This window comes from Panthera onca, chromosome A1, assembly GCF_046562875.1.
Source record: "Panthera onca isolate mPanOnc1 chromosome A1, mPanOnc1 haplotype 2, whole genome shotgun sequence".
Lineage (NCBI taxonomy): Eukaryota > Metazoa > Chordata > Mammalia > Carnivora > Felidae > Panthera > Panthera onca.
The window spans coordinates 40618694-40644643 of record NC_138339.1 but is presented as its reverse complement, the minus strand read 5'-3'; the positions used below and the strand labels follow the sequence as shown (position 1 = coordinate 40644643).

The following is a 25950-nucleotide window of genomic DNA, read 5'->3' as shown; positions in this document are numbered from 1 at the left end:
ACATTTTTTAAGTTTTTATGTTAATTCCAGTTAGTTAACATACAGCGTTATATTAGTTTCATGTGTATGATATGGTAATTCAACACTTTCATACAACACCCAGTGTTCATCACAAGTGCCCTCCTTCATCCCCATCACCTATTTAACCCATCCCCCACCCACCTCCCTTCTGGTAACCATCAGTTTGTTCTCTGTAATTAAGAGTTTGTTTCTTGGTTTCTCTCTTTCTCTCTCTCTCTCTCTCTCTCTCTCTCTCTCCCTTTGCTCATTTGCTGTGTTTCTTAAATTCCACATATGACTGAAATCATGTGGTATTTGTCTTTCTCTGACTGACTTATTTCATTTAGCATAATAGTCTCTAGCTCCATCTATGTCATTGCAAATGGAAAGATTTCATTCCTTTCTATGGCTAATATCACTTCTTTATCCATTCATCAGTCCACATACACTTTGGCCACTTCCATAATTTGGTTATTGTAGATAATGCTTTTATACACATTGGGGTGCATGTATCCTTTTGAATTAGTTTTTTAAAATTCATTTATTTTGAGAGAGAGAGAGAAAACAGGAGAGGGGCAGAGACAGGAGGAGAGAGAGAGAGAATCCCAAGCAGGCTCCACACTATCAGTGTGGAGCCCAATGTGGGGCTCAAACACACGCACCATGAGATCGTGACCTGAACTGAAATCAAGAGTCTGACGCCTAACTGACTGATCCACCCAGGTGCCCCAAATTAGCATTTTTAAAGATTTTATTTTATTATTTAAAAAAAAAAATTGTGTTTATTTCTGAAGGAGAGAGAGGGAGATAGAGCGTGAGAGGGGGAGGGGCAGAGACAGAGAGGGAGACACAGAATCTGAAGCAGGCTCCAGGCTCTGAGCTGTGAGCACAGAGCCCAATGCAGGGCTTGAACTCATGTGCTGTGAGATCATGACCTGAACTGAAGTTGGATGCTTAACCGACTGAGCCACCCAGGTGCCATAAGATTTTATTTTTATGTAATCTCTACTTGGAATGTGGGGCTCAAACTCACAACCCCAAGGTCAACAGTTGCACACTGTACCAGCTGAGCCAGTCAGGCACCCCTGAATTAGTATTTTTGTATTCTTTGGATAAATACCTACTAGCACAAGTGCTGGGTCATCAGGTAGTTCTATTTTTAGCTTTTTGAGGAACCTCCATAAAGGTAGGTTATAAATTGGTATCATTCTATATTAATATATTTTATTGTGGTGAAATATCCATAGCATAAAATTTAACATTTGAGCCATTTTTAAGTGTGCAAGTCAGTGACATTAAATAAGTTCATATTTTTGTGCAACCATCACCATTATCCACCTCCAGAAATTTTTCGTCATTCCAAATTCTATACCCATTTAAACAACGATACCCCTTTATGTCCTTCCCCAGTCTCTGGTTACCATTATTCCACTTTCTGTCCCTATGAATTTGACTATTGTAGGTACCTTGTATGAGTGGAATCATGCAATATTTGGTTTTTTGCATTTGGATTATTTCGCTTAGCGTAATGTCTTCAAGTTTCATCTGTGTTATTGCATTATCAGAATCTCAATTCCTTTTTAAGTCCGAGTAATTTTCCATTGTATGTATAGTCCACATTTTGCTCATCCATTCATACATCAGTGGACACTTGGGTTGTTTCCACTTTTTAGCTATTGTAAATAATGCAGCTTTGAACATGGGTATACAAATCCGTTTGAGTCCCTGCCTTTAATTCCTTTGGTTAAACCCTAGAAGAGGAATTGTTGGATCACAGGGTAATTCTATTTAATTTTTTGAGGAAATGACATACTGTTTTCCATAGCCACTTCTATATTCACGTTGTATAACTATTTGTAAATCACAGAAAAAGAGAGACAAAGATTACATACCAAAATGCTAGCAGTGACTTCTGGGTTGTGAAATTATGGGTTAATTTCCCCTAAGTATTACTTATGTATTGATAAATAACAAATTTTCCTAAAACTTAGCTCTAGAAACTATAAACATTGATTATATTTTTCAATTTCTGAAGGCCAGGAATCAGGAGGGGCTGAGCTGGTTGGATCTCACTCAGGATCTCCAGGGATGTCATGGTGAAGGTGGCAGCGAAGGCTGCAGTCTCTGAAAACTGGACTGGGGCTTGGGGATTCTCTTCCAAGTCTCACTCCTACCTATGGCTGTTGGCAACAGGCTCTGGCTCTTCGCTACACAAGCTTCTCCATAAAACTGATTGTGACATGGCTTCCCCCAGAACCAGTGATGAGAGAGGTGCCTGGTTAGCTCAGCAGGTTGAGCATCCAACTTTGGCTCAGGTCATGATCTCATGGTTTGTGAGTTCAAGTCCTGCGTTGGACTCAGTGCTGACAGTGTGGAGCCTGCTTGGGACTCTCTCTCCCTCTCTCTGCCTCTCCCCTGCTTGTGCATGTGAACGCGCACACACATGCACGTGCTCTCTCTTTCTCTCAAAATAAATAAATTAAAAAAAGAAGAGTGTGAATATCTGCAGGTGCGGCCTTCTTGCTGGCCACCATATCCCAATGATCTGTATTTTCTTCCTCTACCCCAACTTTATTGAGATTATAGTTGACATATAATGTTGTATGGGTTTAAGGTATACAACATGTTGATTTGATACATTTACGTATTGCAAAAATGCCATACAAAGCAGTAACTAACACATCCATCTTGTCCCGTAATTACTATTTTTTATTGTGGTGAGGACATTTAAGATCCTCTCTTAGCAGCATTCAAGTATATGAAACAGTATTATAGTTAAAATTACCATGTTGGACATTAGATCCCCAGAATTTATTTAATCTTTTAACTAGAAATTATTACCCTTTGACCAATATCTCCCCCTGTCCTTTACCTGCCCAGTCCCTAATAACAACCATTTACTTTCTTTCTCTGAGTTCTGCCTTTTTAGTTTCCACGAGTGAGTGATATCATACAGTTTTTGTCTTTCTCTTACTTCACTTAACCTAATGCCCTCAAGGTTCATCCAAGTTGCTGTCAATGGCAGAATTTCCTTCTTTCTCATGGCTGAATAATATTCGACTGTGTGCTTAAATATAAATAAACCGTCTTTATCCATTTATCTGTTACAGACGCTTAGGTTGTGTCCATTATCTTAGCTATCATGAATAATGCTGCAACGAACATGGGAGTGCAAATATCTCTTCAAGAATAGTGATCTTCATCACCCAGAAATGAGATTGCTAGATCATATAGTATTTCTAGTTTTAATATTTTGAGGAACCTCCATAGTGGCTCCACCAATGTGCATTTCCAGTGTTCCCTTTTCTCCACATCCTCGCCAATGCTTGTTACTTCTTGTCTTTTTTGATGATAGCCATTCTGACAGGTATGAGGTGATATCTCATTGTGGTTTTGATTTGCATTTCCTGGCTGATTAGTAATGTCAAGACCTTTTCATGTATTTTCAACTTTAATTAAAATTCGTATCTTTGTGACATAAAAGACATACAGGAAAATGCCTATAGCCTATAAAACATGCCCAAGCAATAAAAGACAAAAGGACCAGTAAAGATATCAGGATTTATTCAACTACTGTCTGACTTCAGAAAGGGCAGACTGGTTAGAAAATGTTTTCGTTGAGGGACGTTTTACTACCGTCACTTAGCTGGGTTTTGCTCTGTCTTCAGTGTTCAGCTTGAAACAGAAGCTCCAGATATCTGATGATCCTGGAGGTCCCACAATGATTCTACAGCAGTGGTGAGCACACAGAATCCAGGAGGCTCCAGTGGGAGCTGGAGATAAACCTTCAAAGCATTTCTGGAGTAGCCTGCTGCCATGGTTTCCATCTTCAGTTGATCCTTTGTTGAGGACTGAAATTGGACAGTATTACTAAAGGAATAGGGCTAATGTTTTGTCTATAAAATGTACCTGTCTCTGGAAGAGGTAACATATCACCATTTTATTGCTCACAATTTAAAGATATTTAAAGACTTCTTTCAAAGTTTTAAATTACAAAACATGCATTGTAGAATGTATACAAACAAAAGTATGAAGCGAAAAATTAATCACCTGATTCTGGTAATTAGCAATAAATAGAGTGGTTGGGCTTTGGAGTTGGGTAAGCTTGGAAGCGAACTCTGGGTCTGACACTGAGTGGCTATGCAATGTCGGGGGCGTTCAGAGCATCTAGGAGTCAGTTTCTTCATCTGAAAAATGCGTATACATTCATAATATCCCCAAACTGGAAACAAACTAAATGTCCGTTATCTGGTGAACGGATAGACGAGAGGTGCTGTATCCATACAATGGAAGATTTATTCAGCAAAAACTATCGACGTGTTATGGCATCGATGGAACTCCAAAATGTTATGCTAAGTGAAAGAAGTCAGATACAAAAGGCCAAAGGACTATGGCCTATCATATGTTATATGATTCCATTCATATGAAATGTCCAGAAAAGGCACATTTATAGAGACAGAAAGGGGATTAGTAGTTGCCTGGGGCCAGAAATGGAAATGGGGACTAACTATAAATGGGCATGAGGAATCTTACTGTGGGAATAAATATGTTCTAAAACTGGATTATGGTGATGATTGCACCACTCAGTAAAGTTACTAGAAATCACTGAATTGTGCACTTGAAATGGATAAATTCTATGATGTGTAAAATGTACTTCAATAAGCCTTTTTTTTTTTAAGGATGGGAGCTAGTCATCCCACTTGTAATAGTCTGCACTAAAAAGTAAAAGCGTGAGTGGTAAGGGTTAGGGAAAGAAAGATAAAATCTCATCTTAGGTTTACTGTTTAAAAGAAGATATCTGTAGAGCGCTCAGTGCCAGGTCTGGCACATGTTAGACACTTGAGCAGTTGCCTGGTATTATAACAGCTAAATATCAGTAAACAGTTAAAGGAAATACGATAAAATGTATTTTTCTTTTTTTTTTTTTAATTTATTTTTTGAGAGAGAGAGCATGCACGCACATAGGCAGGAGAGGGACAGAGGGGGAGAGAGGGAGAGAATCTTAAGCAGGCTCCACACCCAGAACAGAGCCTGAGGCAGGGCCGGATCTCACAACCAACCCTGAGATCAAGACCTGAGCCGAAATCAAGAGTTGGACGGATGCTTAGCTGACTGAGCCACCCAGGTGCCCCAAAGTGTATTTTTCATGTAAGTCAGGCAGTCTTGTATGAGTCCTATTTCTTGTCTTGACACCATTTATCAGCTTTTCTTAGGCATCCCATGATGACTTGGAGTATACCATATGGCTAAACATAATTTAAACATTTACTGATGAATATTAGTTTTTTAAAGCTTGCTTTGTAAATAACTTTGTTGAACATCTTTTTCTTTTCTTTCCATTTTATTTATTTATTTATTTTTAAATTCATATCCAAGTTAATTAGCATATAGTGCAATGGTGATTTCAGGAGTAGATTCCAGTGACTCATCCCCTATGTATAACACCCAAGGCCCATCACAAGTATCTTCCTTAATGCCCCTCACCCATTTAGCCCATCCCCCCACCCACAACCCCTCCAGTGACCCTCAGTTCTCTGTATTTAAGATTCTCTTATGTTTTGTCCCCCTCCTTGTTTTTATATTATTTTTGCTTCCCTTCCCTTATGTTCATGTTTTGTATCTTAAATTCCACATATGAGTGAAGTCATATGATATTTGTCTTTCTCTGACTAATTTTGCTTAGCATAATACCCTCTAGTTCCATCCACGTTGTTGCAAATGGCAAGATTTCATTCTTTTTGATCACCAAGTAATACTCCATTGTATATATAAACCACATCTTTTTTTATCCATTCATCTGTTGATGAACATTTGGGCTCTTTCCATACTTTGGCTATTGTAGATAGTGCTGCTATAAACATGGGGGTGCATGTGTCCCTTCGAAACAGCATATCTATATCCCTTGGATAAATACCTAGTAGTGCAATTACCGGGTGATAGGGTAGTTCTATTTTTAATTTTTGAGGAAACTCCATACTGTTTTCCAGAGTGGCTATACCAGTTTGCATTTCTTTTTCTTTAATTCTTTCTTTTAATGTTTATTTATTTTTGAAAGAGAGAGAGAGAGAGAGAGAAACAGAGTGCAAGCAGGGGAGGGGCAGCAAGAGAAGGAGACACAGAATTCAAAACAGGCTTCAGGCTCTGAGCTGTCAGCACAGAGCCCGATGTGGGACTGAACCCACAAATCACGAGATCACGACCTGAGCCAAAGTCAGACACTTAACCAACTGACCCACCCAGGCACCCCATCTTTTTATTTATTTCTTAACATACAGAAGTAATAAATTCAGTAAAGTCACAGAATACAAATGCAATATTGCATTTCTATACACCAATAATGAAGCAGCAGAAAGAGAAATTAAGAAATCAATCCCATTTATAATTGTACCAAAAGCAACAAGATACCTAGGAATAAACCTACCCAAAGAGGTAAAAGACCTGTACTCTGAAAACTATAAAACACTGATGAAAGAAATTGAAGATGACACAAAGAAATGGAAAGATATTCCATGCTCATGGATTACAAGAACAAATATTGTTAAAATGTCGATACTGCCCAAAGCAATCTACACATTTAATGCAATCCCTACCAAAATACTAACAGCATTTTTCACAGAGCTAGAACAGACAATCCTAAAATTTGTATAGAACCACAAACCCCCACTAGCCAAAGCAACCATGAAAAAGAAAAAAAAAAAAAAAAGCTGGAGGCATCACATTTTGGACTTCAAGTTATATTACGAAGCTGTAGTGATAAAACAGTATGGTACTGGCACAAAAATAGACATATAGATCAATGGAACAGAATAGAAAACCCAGAAATGAACCCACAATTATATGGTCAATTAATCACACAGCAGGAAAGAAGATTCAATGGGAAAAAGTCTCTTCAACAAATGGTGTTGGGAAAACTGGACAACAACATGCAAAAGAATGAAACTGGACCACTTTCTCATACCATACACAAAAATAAATTCAAAATAGATTAAAGACCTAAATGGAGACCTGAAGCCATAAAAATCCTAGAGGAGAACACAGGCAATAACCTCTTTGACATCAGCCTAGCAACTTCTTTCTAAATAATGTTGCCTGAGGCAAGAGAAACAAAAGCAGAAATAAACTATTGGGACTTCATCAAAAAAAGGCTTTTCCATAGGGAAGGAGACAACAAAACTAAAAGGGAACCTACAGAATGGGAGAAGATATTTGCAAATGACACATCTGATAAAGAAAATATCCAAAATCTAGAAATAATTTATAAAACTCAACACCCCAAAGTGATAATCCAATTAAAAATGGGCAGAAGATATGAGCAGACATTTTCCAACGAAGGCATACAGATGACCAACAGACACGTGAAAACATGCTCAACATCACTTATCATCAGGGAAATGCAAATCAAAACTACAATGAGAGATCACCTCATACTTGTCAGAATGGCTAAAATCAACAGCAGGAAACAACAGGTGTTGGTGAGGATGTGGAGAAAGAAGAACTCTCTTGCACGGTTGGTGGGAATGCAAACCGGTACAGCCACTGTCGAAGATAGTATGGAGGACCCTCAAAAAGTTAAAAATAGGACTATTAGGTATTTACCCAGAGAATACAAAAATACTAATTCAAAGGGATACATGCACCCTGGCATTTATAGCGGCATTATCTACAATAGCCAAACTGTGGAAACAGCCTAAGTGTCCATTGACAGATGAATGAGTAAAGAAGATGTGGTATGTATTCACACACACACACACACACACACACACACACACACACACAATGGAATATTACTCAGCCATAAAAAGAATGAAATCTTGCCATTTGCAATGATATGAAGCTAGAGAATATAATACTAAGTGAAATAAGTCAGAGAAAGACAAACACCGTATGATTTCACTTATAGGTGGAATTTAAGAAACAAAAGAGCAAAGGTGGAAAAGAGAGAGAGACAGAGAGAGAGAGAGAGAGAGAGAGAGAGAGAGGCAAACCAAGAAAGAAACAGACTCTTAGCTGTAGAGAACAAACTTATGGTAGCCAGAGGGGAGATGGGTGGGGAGATGGGTTAAATAGGTGACGGGGATTAAAGAGGGCACTTTGTGATGAGCACAGAGAGCTGTATGAAGTGTTGAATCACTACCTTGTACACCTGAAACTAACATTACACTGTATGTTAACTAACAGAATTTGAATAAAACTTATAAGAAACCCCACAAATAAATAGAATCACAGGATCTGAGCAAAGATACATGGTTAGTGCTACTGTAGCTTGTCGCCAAATCACTTCTCAGAAAGTTTTTGCCATTTATACTGTGACTGACACTGTAAGGAATCCTGATTTCATCCCACAGGGACATGGAACACTATTTTTAAACCTTGGCTAATTTGATAGGTGAAAAGTGATATTGTTTCTTCAGTTGAAGTCTCTGGGGTTGGTTACTAGTGAGTCACCTCCTGAGGCTTGCATTATTTCTGTGAATTGTTGGCTCATGTCCTTTGTGCCTGTTCATCTTTTGGGATTTCGTTGTTCCTGATAGGCATGGATGAATAGCCCACTGAGGACTTTAACTCTCCTTTGTTAAAGTCTTCCAGATTCCTTAGTTCTGTTTGATTTTACTAATAATGGATTGGAGTTTTAAACATTCACAGAGTAAAGGTCACTCTGTAAAGCAGATTTGTGGAAGATTCGGAGATGGACACAGGGGCAGGGGTGGAGGGAAAGAGAGAACACCATATTCTGTGCCTGCTTTATAATTCAGCCCAAGTGAATAGATCCATGTATGGACCCAATCACAACTGTTACCTTCATTGTCACAATTTAGCCCTCATGGCTCAACAACCACTTCCTAATCCAGGTAACGACTGTCAGCTCCAAGAGTCCTCTGGACCTCAGGCCTGACTCGGGATTAAACTGAAATCCAAGCATTGTGGTAACACTGTCCTTCCATTAAATTTATCCTAGGGCTGGGATCCTGACACCAAAAGATTAAATCACAGTTTGGTATATTTTTTTGATCAACAAGCAACTTGCTAAAAACTGTATTACTCTCACTATAGATCCACTGAAGATTGGAAATGTCACATAATCACTAAAGAATTTTTCAGGTAGATATGTATTCAGTAGGTGTAGACCCAGGGGGTTACCATCATTCATTATAAAACATCCATACTTGCTACAAAGATTGCTAGCATAGGTAAGAATTTCTCCCTCTAGACCTGTGTTCTCTAAAAACATCTTGAGAACATCTTCCCCAAAATGATTTGTTAAACATGGAGGGGAAATGTTCACTTTTTAGAATCAGTGTTAGTAAATAGAAATCATCCTGCAGTAAGCCAGATGCTTCCCTATGACTCATTCCTGGTGTTTCTTCCATTTGATTAATGCCTAATTTGTTGTACTTGTTATCCAACTGCCTACATGACATATCCATCTTGATGACTAATTTTTGGCATCTCAGACAAGATGAAAAGCAAGTTTCTGACATTGCTCTCAAAGCACACCCTTCCCACACTCTTCCCCACTTAGTAAATGACAACTCCACCATCCCAGGTGCTGAAACCCCAAACCTCAGTTGTCCTCAACTCCCTCAACCCCCAATGTGATCTTTAACAAGTACTGTCAACTCCGTGTTCAAAATATATGCAGAATCTGGACTGCCTCTTACATTTCCACACTACCACTCTGGCTGGAGTAGTTAATTAAATATCCCCCTGAGTAGTTCATGTCTGCCCTTGTACCTCTTCAGCCTATTTGCACAAAGTTGCCAGAATGATCCTGCTAAAATGAAGGTCTGATCAAGCCATCTCTCTGTTCAAAACCTTCCAGTGGACTCCACTGTGACTCAGAGTAAGAAACGGAGACCCACAGTGGCTTCAAGGCTCCACATGACTTGTGGTCGATACCACTGACCACACTTTCTATCCCTCCCCATGTTGCTTGCTCCACTCTAGCCACACAAGCCACCTTGCTGTGCCCTCTGATAGGTGACTCTAATGGCAGATTCCACCATGGCTTACTCCCTCACTTCCTTCAGGCTTTTCTTCTCCATGAAGACATCCTTCCCATCCTGCCTAAACCTTCAGCCCCCAATCACTCATGTTCCTATTCATGCCTTCATCTCTTTCTTCCACACTTCTCCCCAATATCCTACATATTGTGCTTATTTATCTTGTTTGTCTCCCCATCACTAGAATGTAATCTCCATGGGGCCAGGGATTTGGGTCTTGCTCTCTGCTGTATTCCCAGTGCCTCACATATGGTGAGCACACCATAAGTATTTGTCAAAAAAGTGAACAAGCTTGTCACTGATACCTGCTTTTTTCCACCCATGATGTTCACCATCACACATAAGAGCATCCTTTCCAGACACTTAAACTTTTCTTCATGTTACCACTTGTGCCTTTTTTAAAAGAAGTTTTTATTTATTTATTTTGAGAGAGTGGGGGGGGGGGCAGAGAGAAAGAGAGAATTCTGAACAGGCTCTGTCAGCACAAAGCCTGACACAGGGCTTGAACTCATAAACCATGAGATCATGACCTGAGCCGAAACCAAGAGCCAGATTCTCAACCAACTGAGTCACCCAGGTGTCCCACCATTTGTGCCTTTTACCAGGTAGAACAGAACTTCCTTCAAGTTTTCCACACCCCTCTCCAGGCTTTCCTCTCTATCTTCTTGACTAGTTCTGGGTCACATGACAATCTGTAGTCCAGTCACTGGAAAGGAGATGGGACCACCATTGGCTGCCATGGTTTAAGCATGATTTATTCTCTGGGACATACGGCTGCTGGGGTAAAATCAGGTTAATGAGGAAGAAGGGAATGGGTTTCATACAGAAAAATAAGTATCTGCCATGTCCGCTGAATCACAATTTCATGTCTGTGTTCGCAGCTGAGCTTCACCATCTTGATGAGGAGGGGTAAGTAGGTGTTCTGACCATTTTACGGAGGAGAAAACAGAGCCACAGAGAGATCCTCCAATATGTCAACATCATGCAGTAGGTCAGTGGTGGGACCAGTGTGGTCTACCCAAGTTCTCAGTTCTGGAGAAGCAAGATGCTTTGGAGAAGAGTACAGCGGAAATCAGAGCCCCAGGGATTCATTTTCACTATGCACAAAAGAACTATATGACCTCGAATAGGCGTTTTGATACCTCAGGGCCTCAGTTTGTTCATCTTTAAAATGAAAATAAAGTCCCTTTCTTGTTTTAGAGCTGCGCTTGAGCTGATTAATCATTAAGACTCTCTTCTTATCTGTTGAATTCCAGCTCTGGGAGAGAAATAGGAGTGAGTTGTTGGACTTTAAACTCTGCCCAGCCAGAAGAGAAGAATTAGATTTCTTTGTAATGACCTTTAAAACAAAACAAAACAAAACAAAAACCCTTTTGTTCTGAAAACAAATACATAAGGATGATCCTTTTAACCCTCAGTCTGTTCCTGAAGATTTCCCCTTCAGTGTATCTCTAAATCCTTCTAGTTCCAGCTTTGACATTTGAGGAACACAGGTATTCCTCGGCAGGTTGTCTGTTCCTCATTTGGAAATCAATCCCCTGTGAATGCATAGTTGGAAGCTTCCATTGCAGAGCAACTTCATGGAGCCAACTGCAGACGCATTTGTAGCTTGAGAGCTGTGATACCCCCGTATCTTCCTGGCCAGGGTCCTAGTCCACACAGTTGCCGGGCAGCAGTCACTCCAAATTCTACTGTTGGCTTCTCATTCCATGCATCGTTCCTAGCATGTCACCTGCCTGAGAGATTCAAGTTTTTTTTGCTGAAGGAGTGGCTTTATGAGGGCCACTGGGAGGGAGATGGTTATTCAATAATTTACTGAACATCGCATGTTCAGCTCTGTGCCCATATGAAGCATTTTCCAACCTTCTGACTTCATAGATCTAGATTTTCCTTTTCTGCAGTGTCAACTTGCTATTTAATAACTCTTGACTTTCGGATAGAAATTTAAAGTGTTCCATGTATTATCTCATGGGATTTTAGAATTAAGAAAAATTAGGTAACTCTCATAAGATTGTTAAGCTTGTAAAGAATGGAATTGGGATCAGATCCTAGGATTACGAGGCTGCCTCTCAAGTGTCATACCAAATGTTAAAATTTAGGTGCTTTCAAAATAGACATTTATTTGTACCTTTAATCACCTACTATTAGGGTCTTGGGTACGTCACTTCTAAAAAACCCGGGTGGGGAATTTTGCTTAAAGAGACCTGCTTACATATTTTAAGCCAGGGATTGGCGAACTTTTTCTGCAAAGGGCCAGATAATAACCATTTTAAGATTTATGGGCCAATATAATTTCTGTTACAACAGTTCAATTCTGCATGGTAGTGAGAAAGCAGCCATACACCATACATAAACAAGTCAGCATGGCTTGTGTTTCAATAAAACTTTACAAAAACAGGTGGCAGGTTTCCTTTGGCTCGTGGGCCATTATTTGTTGACCTCTGATCCAAGCTTGGTGCTCTTAGTACCATGCATTCTTTTATGTCCTGCTTTCAAGGGCATTGGTAAAAATAATTCTCTCTGATTTTCTTGGTCAAGTGGGAAAGTGAAATTGTTTCACAAAATAGTCATCCCAATACTCCAGAGAAGTCTGCACATTCACCTCACCAATATATCCCACAACTTTTTCTTTGGTTGTCAAATGATCCTTTATTGAAAGGTTTTCCTTTGTAGTTCTTAACTAGCTGGGTATTATACTGCACCACTGTTGATGTCATCTATGATGTCATAAGGGTGGCAGCCATCAACATTGCAGCCCACTGATTGAGCAGTTCCCAGAATTTCTTTCATGGTTCTAGAGAGTTCTCTGGCTAAAGATCGGTGCTGCATCTGTCAGGCAATGTTGACAAGCTCATCAAAAGAGGTATTTTCACTGTGCTTAATGTTTTTGTGCTGCTTTCTGTCTCTTGGCGGTTCCTTGAGGGCTTTGATAATCAGGGCAGAGGCAGAAAGGACCACTTCAATCTGGGCCTGTGCGTTCTGAACGGTCATTTTCATTGTAATCCTCAGACCCTTCCAATCATTGGTGCCTTGGCAAAGTCATCACCAACCTTTGTTGGAGACAGATCCTGGGAGCCAGTCTACTGGGCCAGGGCAAATGATATGGCACCAACTTCCCCACTGGTGCACTTCAGGTATACAACTTTGATCTCGTTGGGGTCAAACTTAGGCATGGTAGAGGTGGCTGGTGTTGGGTGAGCCCAGATGCAGGACAACTGAAAACAGTTGCACCTTCACCTCACCTGAGCCAAAAAACTCTTTCACAAATTTGATAGAAATGTCATAGACTTATAGAATGTTAGTGCACAGGGATATTTAAGATCATCTAGTCTTAAACTCCTCATTGTACAGGTGGGGAAACAAAGTAAATTTTTCAACCTCCCATCTAAAATAAGTTCAAGTAGGGGCGCCTGGGTGGATTAGTTGATTAAGCATCTGACTTCGGCTCAGGTCATGATCCTGTGGTTTGTGAGTTGGAGCCCCACATCGGCCTCTGTGCCTACAGCTCAGAGCCTGGATCCTGCTTCAGATTCTGTGTCTCCCCCCCGCCCCACCTCGCACTCTGTCTCTCTCTCTCTCTCTCAAAAATAAATAAACATTAAAAAAAATTTTTTTAAGAAGTACAGGATATACTTGGAAGACCAAGAACTGATGAGTATACAACTTAATGTGTGGTTCAAATATTGACATTTCTTGGCCAAAGAAAAAAACTACAACATATAAAACTGCATCCTGATAACTTTCTTTCTTACCTTAGTCATATTAGAGTTTGTTGTTCCAACAAGACATTGTAAAGGCTTTTAAAAATATCAGGCAGAAATATATGAAAAGCTATCTTATGCTCCTAGACTTGAGCAAATATCTTCAAAATGTTGCCCCTCTGTGTCCTGACACTCAACGACCTCTTGTTTGGATGTAGCCCTCCCACAGGATGCCCGAGCACCTGGGTTGCAGTTGCTGTAGAATGCAGATGGCATGCTCACTTCAAGGGCACTCAGGGGACTATTAGGGAGTCACAAGGGATAGGGCAGTCACCTGAGAGTAGGAACAGCAAAGCTGTCACCGCTCCTAGACCCACAAGGCTGAGCAGAGTGAGCAGTAGAACCTGCAGTCATGAAAGGGAGCAGTGGCACTCAGTCAGTACTCTAATTTCTGTATTAAACTCTTCTATTTAGAGTGATGCCCTTTTCCTGACTCAACCCTAAATATACAGCCAGAGGCTACCTCGCAGGTGAATAAATACCCTGACCCTGCTCCACTCCCTTCTAGTCTCTACCAGAACTCTCCCTTGCAGACCACTTAGTGTAGACCAGCAGGTCAGCCTCCGGGGCAGAGAGCTGGGTCTAGGGGAAGGGAGGGGACCGAAGGGACGGAGGGGGCATCTCTGGCACAGGTTGTAGAATAGTTACTGTGTGACCATATTTCCAAGAAAATTTGAGAACTCCTAACAACTTCAGCTCTCCATATGTAGGAAAAGGTAAAGGTAACAACTTTCTCTGTACTCTCTTTCCAAATAAAAGAGTAGACAAAGTCTTCAAAATGAGTTTCCATGAAAAAGTAAGAAACTAAAAGAGCAGCACATTTGCTGAATGGCTCCTTTGTTTTAATGAAACTGAGTGACATTTAAATACGTTTTATAAAAAAGACTCTACATGGAATAATGGTCTCTATGAACCACCTGTGCTTTGCCTTTATGGAGGAGAGAAAAAAAAAACTGATCCTGAATTTTTATAAAGAAATTTAAATTAGACATTCAAATAAAAGAAGAAAACCTTATCACTTGGGTAGCTACTTAGCTACTGGAGTAATTAAAGCAATGATTCATCCTATGGAGAATTCTAGCAGAAGCTGGTAATTCTTTCTCTCTATTAGAAACCCTCCTGGGAACCAAGATAACTCTCTAGAACAGCACAGTTCAATAGCAAAATAATGCAAACCACAAACAGAAGCTGCATACAAAGTTATCTAGAAACCACATTTTAAAAAATAAAAATAGATGGGGCACCTCTGTGGCTCAGTCGGTTAAGTGTCCAACTTTTGATTTTTGGCTCTGGTCGTGATCTCACAGTTTCATGAGTTTGAAACCCACGTGGGGCTCTGTGCTGGCAGTGGGGAGCCTGCTTGGGATTCTCTGTCTCTCCCTCTCCCTCTTCCCCACCCCACCACTCACACTTTCTTTCTTGAAATAAATAAACTTAAAAAAACTTTTTTAAAAAGTGAAAATAGATAAAATTAATAAATAATGATGTATTTTTATTTAACCCAGTATTTCAAAAGTATTATCCTTCCACCTATAATCAATATTAGAAGTCATTAATAAGCTATCTTACATTCTTCTTTTGGTGCTGCGTCTTTAAAATCTGAGGTATATTTTACAAGTACAGCACATCTCAAGTCACATTCAGGTGCTCAGTCACTGGCATGTGACTAGTGGCTACCGTGAGACCGCACAGCTTAGAGTATGTCCCAAGGTTGGGTAAGAGCCTGTCTCTCAGACAAAGGAATGAAGCATAATATAAAAGAGCAGGGACTACTCTCTGTGTGTTTCACTAATGTTTCTAGTTCTTCTCCTTGCCTTTTAGGTGCGTATGAGGATTCTTCCCCAGCCCCTCGTAGCTGGGCAAGGCCACATGACTTGCTTTGGCCAACGAGATGCGAGCAGACATGACCCATCACCTCCAGTGAGCTGCACTGAAGAGCTGGCGTGGGCTTCCCTGCGCTCTCTCTTATCCTGGCCTGGGGATTGTGGACACTTGTGCTGGTATGGAGGTGCCCTGAGGTTGAAGCTGCCTGAAATGCTGAGCCAACACTTGGAGGGGGCACAGCTGTCCTACATGAGAGGTATGGTGACTTTTGTTCCACTCAGTCCCTGCGTCTCTCAACCGACCTTCTCAAGGTTCCGATAACAGCTCCTCCTCCCTACTCTTTCAACCCCTCTCTGATATTGCTAGCCCTGAGCCTTGCCCACTTCTTTGTGTAAACTGCCCCTTTTGAACCTCCCTTCAGTTACCCCATTTGTGCCATCTGTTTTCTGTTGTGATTCTGATTGATACAGTTTGCTATATTGACCAAATGTGAAATGAGCCTAAAGACAGAATAAAATGAAGGGCAGCTGGGTGACTCAGTCTGTTAAGCATCCGGCTTTGGCTCAGGTCATGATCTCACAGCTCGTGAGTTTAAGTCTCGAGTCGGGCTCTGTGCTGACAGCCTGCTTCCGATTCTGTGTCTCCCTCTTTCTCTGCTCCACCTCCACTCATGTTCTGTCTCTCTCTCTTTCAAAAATAAACATTAAAAATTAAAAAAAAAAAAGACAGGATAAAATGAGTATCCTGAAGAAGTAATCCCTTGAATGGGTGTAAATCAAGTTTTAAAGCAATAGTCTACGATAGTTTTCTCACCAATCACACTTACACAACAGATTCTCTTTGGGGGCACCTGGGTGGCTCGGTTGGTTGAGCGTCTGGCTCTTGGTTTTGGTTCAGGTCATGATCTCACAGTTCATGGGTTCAAGCCCTATATCGGGCTCCATGTCTACTTGGAATTATCTTTCTCCCTCTCTCTCTCTGCTCCTCTCCTCTCTCTCTCTCTAAAAATAAATAAATAAACTTAAAAAAAAAAGATTCTCTTTCTCTTCTTTGGGTAAAGATGTGCATTCATTGTTCCTAGTGATTTGTGTCTATGTGTTTAACAAATCTGTTTGCTTGAAACTGATGGTCTTGATTCTTTCTTGAAATATGTTCCAAGAATTTGCTTACAAGTTTATGCTTGGCATAAATAGCAAGAAATCAAAAATAACTAGAAATTGTGGTTAATGGCCATCCTCAAATAAGTTTTGTACCTACAGGCTTGTACCTCAGGCTTGAGTTCCTAAGGAGAAAACTGAGACTTATGAGTTATTGTTGTGTTACTTGTTCACTGTAGAAAGATCAGAGCAATACAAATGAGCACAAAGAAGATAAAAATACCTCCTCTCACAAAAATAATCACCACTAGTGTATATAATTCCAAATGTTTTTAAAAATTATATCATCTTGTCTGAAAACAATTTTTAAATTTGTGTTTTTGACTAAAGTTTGGACTTAATTTCCTTTCAGTAAGTATATTTTTATACCATTATTCATTATAGTAACTGCTTTGTCATTATTATCCCTTTCTGTTTTATTAGCTCATGCCAATTTTCCAATACCAAAATAATATTATATACCTTTGTATTTTCAAGTATTTGGCCAAATTTTCTGCAGATAAATTCTTGGAAATGAGAATGCTCATTATAGAAGGTATACATGATTTAAAAGCTTCAGATAGATTTCCCATATGCCCCCCAGAACACAATCAGTCATTTTATCCTCTTAATAGGAATGCAAGAGATTCCTCTATTCCCACACAGACACCTTGCCAATACTGAGTATTATCTTTGATTTTGGCTCTTTGATAAGAAATAAACAGTAATTTGCTTTAAGCTTGTACTTCTATAGTTACAGTGAGAGAGAAAATATTTCCATGTTTTGGACAATTCTATTTCTTCACTTATTCATTGTACTTGCATTTTGCAGACAAAATTACAGTCTTTGTAATTTTCCTATTTTGCAATTAGTGAATGTTTAGAGTTGTAAAACTCTGAATGCTAATGTTTGAGTGTTTTTGTTAGACTATTTCCTGACATATACTATTCCTTACCATTTCTCTACAGTCCCTACGGCATCAAAGATATGTTTTCATTATAAATGAGTTTATAATGAGAGAGTTAAGTAACTTAACCAGAATGACTTAGTTATTTTAGAAGATGCTACTCATGCTATCCCTCAATCCCCTGTCCACCTAGTGCGTTCATTTTTTGGCTGCCATGATCTTTGGTGGCTAACAATTCAGAGTTGCACCCTTCTCTGGAAAATTGTCCTCAGCCTGTCCCAAATGCCTGGATGGCCTGGAAACAATGACCGACTGATGCAGTGGAGATATACTGCAGTGGACAAAGGCCCGGACTGCTTGCTTTAAGGCCAGAAGATTCCATGGTACGTTTGCTCCAGATCTTCCCATAAAGTCGAGTTGAGGTGAGGCTTCACCTGGAACCTCGTCTTTGCCTAGACTCTCCCCCTTGTCTTAGCCTGCTTCCTTCATTCCTCCAGATTCCACCGAAGAGAACATCTTTGATAAGTCACTTTTATAAAATTCTTTCTCTCAGCCACAGCTTCCAGGGAGCCCAACCTAAGACAGCTTGTAAGTGGGCCATTTCATATTCAGACCCAAGCAATCTGACTCCAAGATCTGCACATGCAATCAATACAGCACACCTCGTTCCTATCAAAGACACTGCCTGGGAATGAAGATAGCAGATAACACTCTTTCCTAACCTGTCATTTGTCTGTCACTTATGGTGGTCACCACAGAAAAGTATTAAATGTATATAGACACATCTATTAATTTTTTACTATGATTTCAATTTTTAATGGAATGCTTACAAATCCTAAATATTTTTAAATGTTTATTTATTTTTGAGAGAGAGAGAGAGTAAGCAGGGGTGGGGCAGAGAGAGAGGGAGACAGAGGATCTGAAGTGGGCTCTGTACGGACAACAGTGAGCCCAATGAGGGGCTCAAACTCAGGAACCATGAGATCATGACCTGAGCCCAAGTCGGACACTCCACCGTCAGAGCCACCCAGGCACCCCACAAATCCTAAATTTTAAGCTATATATTATTCTAGATCTTTTCTGATTTTATTCATATTTATTTTTTATTTTTTATTTTTTTAATTTTTTTTTAACGTTTTATTTATTTTTGAGACAGAGAGAGACAGAGCATGAACGGGGGAGGGTCAGAGAGAGAGGGAGACACAGAATCTGAAACGGGCTCCAGGCTCTGAGCCATCAGCACAGAGCCTGACGCGGGGCTCGAACTCACAGACCGCGAGATCATGACCTGAGCCGAAGTCGGACGCTTAACCGACTGAGCCACCCAGGCGCCCCTCATATTTATTTTTTAAATCCAATGTTTAGTTAGACACTGATATCACAATCATTCTAGCGCCATTAAAGTTTCTATCATTAAATAAATAATTTTTTTTTAAAAAAAGGGGGGTCGGCACCTGGGTGGCTCGGTCAATTGAGCGTCCGACTCTTGGTTTCAGCTCAGTAGTGATCTCATGGTTCCTGAGACTGAACCCCATATAGGGCTCTGCACTGACAGTGCAGAGCCTGTTTGGGACTCTCTCTCTCTTGATCTCTCTCTCTCTGTCCCTGCCCTGCTCATGCTCTTTCTCTCTCTCAAAATAAATAAACATTTTTTAAAAAGATGCTATCACCAATCTGAACTCACCAATCTGAAATGCTACATTTACCACATTTATTTATACATGTTCTCACAAGCTTGTTTTTTGGCTTTCTATTATTTTCTGCTAATTTCTATGTTAGAGTGCCAGTTCCAAAATTAAAAATTTTTTAAACTGAAATTTTATGGGATATTTTCCTCCATTTTTACTTCAGTTAAACTTTGAACTTGTACCCATTTAAAAATAATTAAAATTTTGTTGAGATGTAGAGTTACATGTACTTTTTGTATGTATGTTATTATTCAACAAAAATTTTGCCAAAAAAAAAAATCTTTGGTACTTTATTTGAAATGTCACTGTTTATAAAACAATTTGAGGAGAATTAGCATCTTATACGACTGAAGAATCTTTAAAAGCACATGCTGTTTTTCCATTTATTCAAGTATTTTTATGATCCTCAGTAAAGTTCCATAGTTTTTAGTTATGCTTCATATACCTTAAATGTATTCTTAGTTTTTATTGTGGTTTATATGTTTGGAAATGTTGGTTTTAGTGATTACTGCTTATATATAAAGGGGTTATTGATTTTTTATATTATAAGCAAGATCTTATCAGTACAAATAGTGTCAATGTAACTACTTGGATTGTAGTTAAGAATATCCCTGGTAGATAATTTTCTATCTTGGAATATTCAATTTAATTTTAATTCTTCATAGATATAGTGACCATATGTTTAGTTTATTAATAGGTGAATTTATGCTCTGTTGTGGGGGCAAGCAAGATTGATCATCTCTCCCAGATAGAAGGCCAGGCTCTTCTGTTCTAATGGATTAGGCACCTGCTAGAACGGTTGGCCAAATTGTTACATTTTAGCATGATCCCTAGTTCCACCTATGCAGCTGTTCCTACGGAAGTGCAGTGCAGTATGCCCTGCTGAACTCAGGTTCTAGGGTTATTTTATGAATCACAAAAGAAAACTAACAAGAAACAATGTATTGATGGCTCATGTGCCAGATACCGTACCTATATTATCTCAGTATTCATTATAACTATTCATTCATTCATACAAGAGTCGTTATTAAACACCTGCTATGTACCCAGCTCTCAACTTAGAGTTTAGCAGTACAGAAAGACTAAAAAGCAGTTATAATGCTATATGCTATGTGATAGTAGAAACACAGTGTTTCACGAGTACTTAGCAGAAGTACCTAATCTAGATCTGAATTCACAGGGAAGTTTCAGGATGTGAGCTCAAAATTGAGAGGTAGGGGAGAACCAGAATTATGATAATGTTAGTAGAAGCAAGGGAACTTTTCTTCCTAGTAGAAGAGAATGTGCCAGGCAGTGGTACTAAATTTGCAAAAGTTAAGGATGGGGTGGAACAAGGGAAGGAGAGTGATAAGATTTCAGGTTACCCCAAATTGCCAAATTAGTGCCCTGATTTTAGAGTGTTAAGAATTTGGCTGGTGCAATTTAGCAAGACAATTATCCAAGCGCTAGTGGTCATAGATCACTGCTTATAAGCAAAAAAGTATTTTCTTAAAGCAGACTCTGTTGTTCTCTATATACTTGGAAGTAAGCCAGCTTTAACTGGAAATTAGTTTTCTTTTTTTTTTTTTTAATTTTTTTTTTCAACGTTTATTTATTTTTGGGACAGAGAGAGACAGAGCATGAACGGGGGAGGGACAGAGAGAGAGGGAGACACAGAATCGGAAACAGGCTCCAGGCTCTGAGCCATCAGCCCAGAGCCTGACGCGGGGCTCGAGCTCACGGACCGTGAGATCGTGACCTGGCTGAAGTCAGACGCTTAACCGACTGCGCCACCCAGGCGCCCCTGGAAATTAGTTTTCTTAAAGAGACAACAAAATAAATGGTGGAAACTGAGTTCTACTGAAATTTTTTGTTGTTGTTGTTAAGATTTTATTCTTAAGTAATCTCTATACTTAACGTGGCGTTTAAACTCACAACCCCAAGATCAAGAGTTTCATGCTCCACGGACTGAGCCAGCCAGGCACCCCACTACTGAAATCTTTATAGTCTCATGGTCCTCAAGAGACAATACATAATCAATCCACTGCTTTTCTACTATATAACCAGAAACATTGACATTCAACTCTGGATCCCTGAATCATTACTGGTCCCCACCTCAGCTTTACTCTGCTAATCCTATATTTTAAGATTTGTTATTTTACCATCTCACTCTTGATTCCAATTACTGACATCTCCCCTTCTCCCTAAAAGGGTCCCTGAAATAAACCATGGTATAGAAATGGAATCACCAAACTGAGAAAGGGAAAGATAGGGCTGGGCTTTAGGAACCTACAGTAACCTGGGACTTGAATTCCATCAGGCTTGTCTTTCCTTTCTTCCTCCTCTCAGGATGGAAAACCATGTTTTTTCCCATATGATCAAGATATGACTACATCTTTCAAGCTTTAAGTCTTACATCTTTAACCACTTGCAAGACACTAACTTGATCTCCTGCCCCCAATTCCAAAGTCCCCAGGAAAAAGGCCTTTTTAGATTAGGTACCCATCCCTGTCCAGTAAACTATAGGCGGGGAGATGAGTCCTTTTATAATATCTAGCCGCTTCTGTGGTAACCACATGGGAGAGGAGTATGGTTCTCTGAAAAGGAGGAGCCTAGGCGCTGAAGGATGGTACTGATAAAGGAAATGGGCAGGTGTTGCTACCACATTGAATATGTACGCTAAGCAGCTGGTTACAAAATGAGATTTTGCCATTTGATATCTTTCAAATGTCCCCTCCACCCAGCTTCCCAGAACCAAAATTACACCATTGTGTCAAGGCATTCGCAAAAAAGCAAAATGCCTTGTAACATCTCTGGCTTCACGTTGTACTCCCTGCCCTTCCTTACTGTACTTCAGCCAAGGGACTTGTTTCTGTTCTTCAGATTCCCTCTACTAATTGCCACTTGGGACTTTTAGAGCTACTGTTCGCTCTGGCTAAAGCACCTCGCCTCCCAGACCTTCGTATGGCTGGCTCCATGAGGCTCAACTGTCACTTTAGAGAGTCCTTCTAGCATTATCAATTTGAAGTAGTCCTCCATCATATTTATTGTCCTAATAACATTTGTCAAGATCTGAAAATTTGGGGTTTACTTGTTTTTTCATGATCTGTAGGAAGCTGTAAGCAATAAAAGACCCAACTAAAAGTTGCATCAATTAGAGTTTATTATCTCACTTAGTAAAGATGTTCAGAGGTAGGTAGTTTCAGGGCTGGTTATGTAGTTCAGCAATGCCATCAAGAACCTGAAATTGGATCTTTCTGCTCTGCCACCTTCCAAGAGTGGTCCATGTGGCCTCTCATGGAATCAAGACAGCTGCAGAAGCCTACACACATCCCAAAGTAGGACAGAAGGAGTCGGAACTTCTTGCACATCGAAGTGGGGAGGAAACCCGGAAGCATCCTTCCACTGAAGTTGCAGTGGCTAGAGTTTGGTCAGGTATCTAAACCATAGCCTCCAGGGAGGCTGAGAAAGCTCGTCTGGCACTTTCAGCTCCTTCCATCATGGAGGTGAGCTCTGATAGTAAGGTAGGCAGGGAGGGCAATGGCCAACGGACAAGCAAAAAACAAGGTCTATGACATGGTCTCTGACTTTTTCTGAACAATGGAAGTTTCACAGGGGAAGGGGGCTGACTCCAAGCCACATCAGACTGATCTTAACAGCTCTGTTAGCCTATAAATTCCCCTTATTGTTTAAGCTCCCATTTGAGTTTTATCCCATTATTTACAACCAAAAGTATCCTAAGTGATAACCCAACACAATCTGATATACTGATGTAACCCAGGCAATCTTTGGGCAGCACCAACAGGCAGGGCCGGCTATGCATAAGGCACCACAGGTGCAATGCCCAGGGCCGACAATATATGCAGGAGCTCATGCAAATGTTTCATTCTTATTTTTCTTAAAATTCTTGGGGGAAAAATAATAATCCAGGCTGGATTATATTTGTTTTTTCTTCCAATGCAGTTGTACAATATAATCTTTTATATTTTTGTATGGAGGAAGGGGGCCACCAAAGTAAAAGTGCCTAGGGCCCTCTAAAGTCATAATGTGGTCCTTCTTTCATAAACCATGATTAGATTATAAATTTATCTTGGGAAGTCAATATAGGACACTTTGGAATTGAGAAAGATATTAAGGGATTCTGGTAATAGAAAATCAAGAAAATAGTCCTATGAGTCAGAGGCTTTTTTAGACACACAGTCCTAGCCAAGATGTTCTAATGGGAAGTCCTGAAAACCCAAGGGCTAGCGAGATGCTCCTGGGAACTAGAGAGAAGGAAATATTAGAAATGTGGGGACATGGGCCACGGAAGGAAAGGAGGAGAAGGGAAGAAGCCGAAAATGGACAAAGGGCATACATATAAATAATTTCTGAGTATTAGCAATGGACTTGGTTATAAACTATATAGATAGGGACATTTTACCTGAGGACCATGGCTGCTATTCTAGGGTCCCAGCATCTCCCCACTTTTGGAACAAGCTCTCAGACTGTGCTTGTGAATACGTCTGCAATCAACATCTGGGGTAGATTGTGTTATATTGTGAGTTACTGTGTTCTGTCCTTTTCCTTATTATTATAATTTCAGGGTCCACATGTGGTAAAATTAAAGGGGAAAAAAAACACCCCGCCAGATTAGAGATTTGTAACTGTGCTTTTATTACTCCTGGGAGGTTCTGGCTACTCAAAATAAAGCACAGGAAAAATGTTTTAAGAACTTAGTCACTTTAATTTTAAAATGAGTGCAGCGGCTGCGGGATTTTGCAGCACTGAGCTCCCTCCACGGCGCCATCTCTCACGGGCTTCTTGATTCTTGCAACTCGACAGTGAGAGGGTTTGAATAGGTCATCTCTAAGGCTCCTTCCAGCTCCAAAATTATGCCAACTTTGCAGATCATGTAGCAAGAGAGTAGTTTTGTGGAATGAAACACAAACCCAAAGAGTTGGAGGTCTGGGAAGGCTCAAACCACCACCAGGCACAGCAAGCAGTTCCTTCACACGGTCCCGCTGCGGGCAGCCTTTCTTTAGGACCAGTGCGTCAAGTCCAGTGGCCCTGCGCGCACCAGCAGCGCTGCGGAAAGACTGCGCGAGGTGATCGCGTGGTGTCCTTGCCTGGCTATTCGAGGTGCACACCAGCATGCAGCCAGGGACGCTTGCTGTGGCTGTCCTCTTAGGACCCGCCGCCGCAGTGCTGTCTCCCTCCCGATGCACACAGACCACTAAAACTTCCCAGGTTCTTTGTCCAAAAAGGATAGCAGATTTGAGATCCTGTGCCCACATTTTGCTGTTCAAAAATCGATGCGTCCTCTGCAAATGGATAGTGGTGATCGTTGCACAACATTATGAATGTACTTAATGCCACTGAATAGTACACTTGAAAATGAGACAATGGAAAAAGAAATCGATTCAAAAATCAATGATTCATTCTTTTTTTTTTTTTTTTAACTTTCTCAGCCCATTTATTATCAAAATCCTTATTGTGTGTTTTTCCTAGAAGTTCCGTGGGCCATATCTCCAGGGAGTGTTAGAAATGTAGGGCTGTTAAGGAAGAATGCTGCGACAGCCACCACTCTGTGTGGGAGTGAGAGGCTGCCAAGGGCTATTCTCCACACAGGGGTGCTGATAGCTAATCTCCACATTTTAATTGTGACGCCATTTGAGCATCTTTGTTCCCAAGCTCCTTTGTTCCATCTTCAAGCAGCTGCTCATTGAACCTGATGATCTGCCCACGTTACTTTCCCAGCCTTCAAAAAAGAAACCAAACTTCGGTCTGCTTTAGCTTTCGTTTTTTGTTTTTTGTTTTTTGTTTTTTTGTGTGTGCCAAATATAGCATATGGAAAAGTGCATACACCAGATGTGTACTCTAGTGACTAGTTATTAAATGAACGCTCGCGGAGTTACCAGTATTAAAGAAATAGAAAACTGGCGTGTCCTAGAAACCCCCTGTGAGTCTCTACACTTTTCCAACCTCCTCCCCTCTTCCTGAGTAAAGACTTAGTACCATAAAAGCCAAAAACAAACAAACAAACAAAAAAACCCAAACCCAAACCAAACCTGCTTTGTCCTTATTAATTTCACCAGCTGTGTATACTTCACCTAACATCGTTCTTGAACTTTACAAATGGAATCGTGGTGTTGGATGTAGCTTGTTCTTTAGCCATGTCCTTTACCCTTTTAATATATGGATCTCTTTTGTACATTCATTCTCTATTTGTGATACCTTTAGAGAAAACTGAGCTATGTCACGCGTTATTGCAGTGCTAAGAGATTAATTGCTTCCTAGTATTTCATTATTAAAAACTCTCTCTACTTCTTCTGTTACATTGATATAGCTGAGCAGGAAATGAGATGTGCCTTTGCCCAGGGGTGACATTCAGAATAGTTAATGAGTCAGCAGGGGCACCCATCAATCAGAACAGACACTAGGGGAAGGCAAGGTGCTATTATAATGGGCTAGTCTCTACTAACTGCACATCAACCCTCCCTGGGCCCTTACTGTTCCCTCTACTGGCATTTGCCTATCCTTCAGGGTCTATAACAGGGTCCCAATCCCAGCTTAGTCTCAAACTTAACAGCATAAGTTGGACAGGTGACAAACTCAGTTTTCTTATCTATAAAAGGAGGAGGTTGGGTTAGGATATTTCTGAGGATTCTTCC

The 25950-nt window shown here is 40.3% G+C and overlaps 1 protein-coding gene and 1 pseudogene across 3 annotated transcripts in view; one reads left to right on the top strand and one right to left on the bottom strand.

Moving 5' to 3' along the window:
- ARL15 (ARF like GTPase 15) overlaps nt 1-25950 on the top strand; it is a 552301-nt gene that overhangs the window by 105873 nt on the left and 420478 nt on the right. For all 3 annotated transcript variants that reach the window (XM_078445526.2, XM_078445524.2, XM_078445522.2), the window contains one exon: nt 15584-15842. In XM_078445526.2, coding sequence (XP_078301652.1) covers nt 15590-15842 — 253 coding nt within the window. In that variant the 5' untranslated portion in view covers nt 15584-15589. The remainder of the gene's footprint in view (nt 1-15583; nt 15843-25950) is intronic.
- Nucleotides 12662-13530, bottom strand: LOC132682351 (large ribosomal subunit protein uL11 pseudogene; annotated as a pseudogene).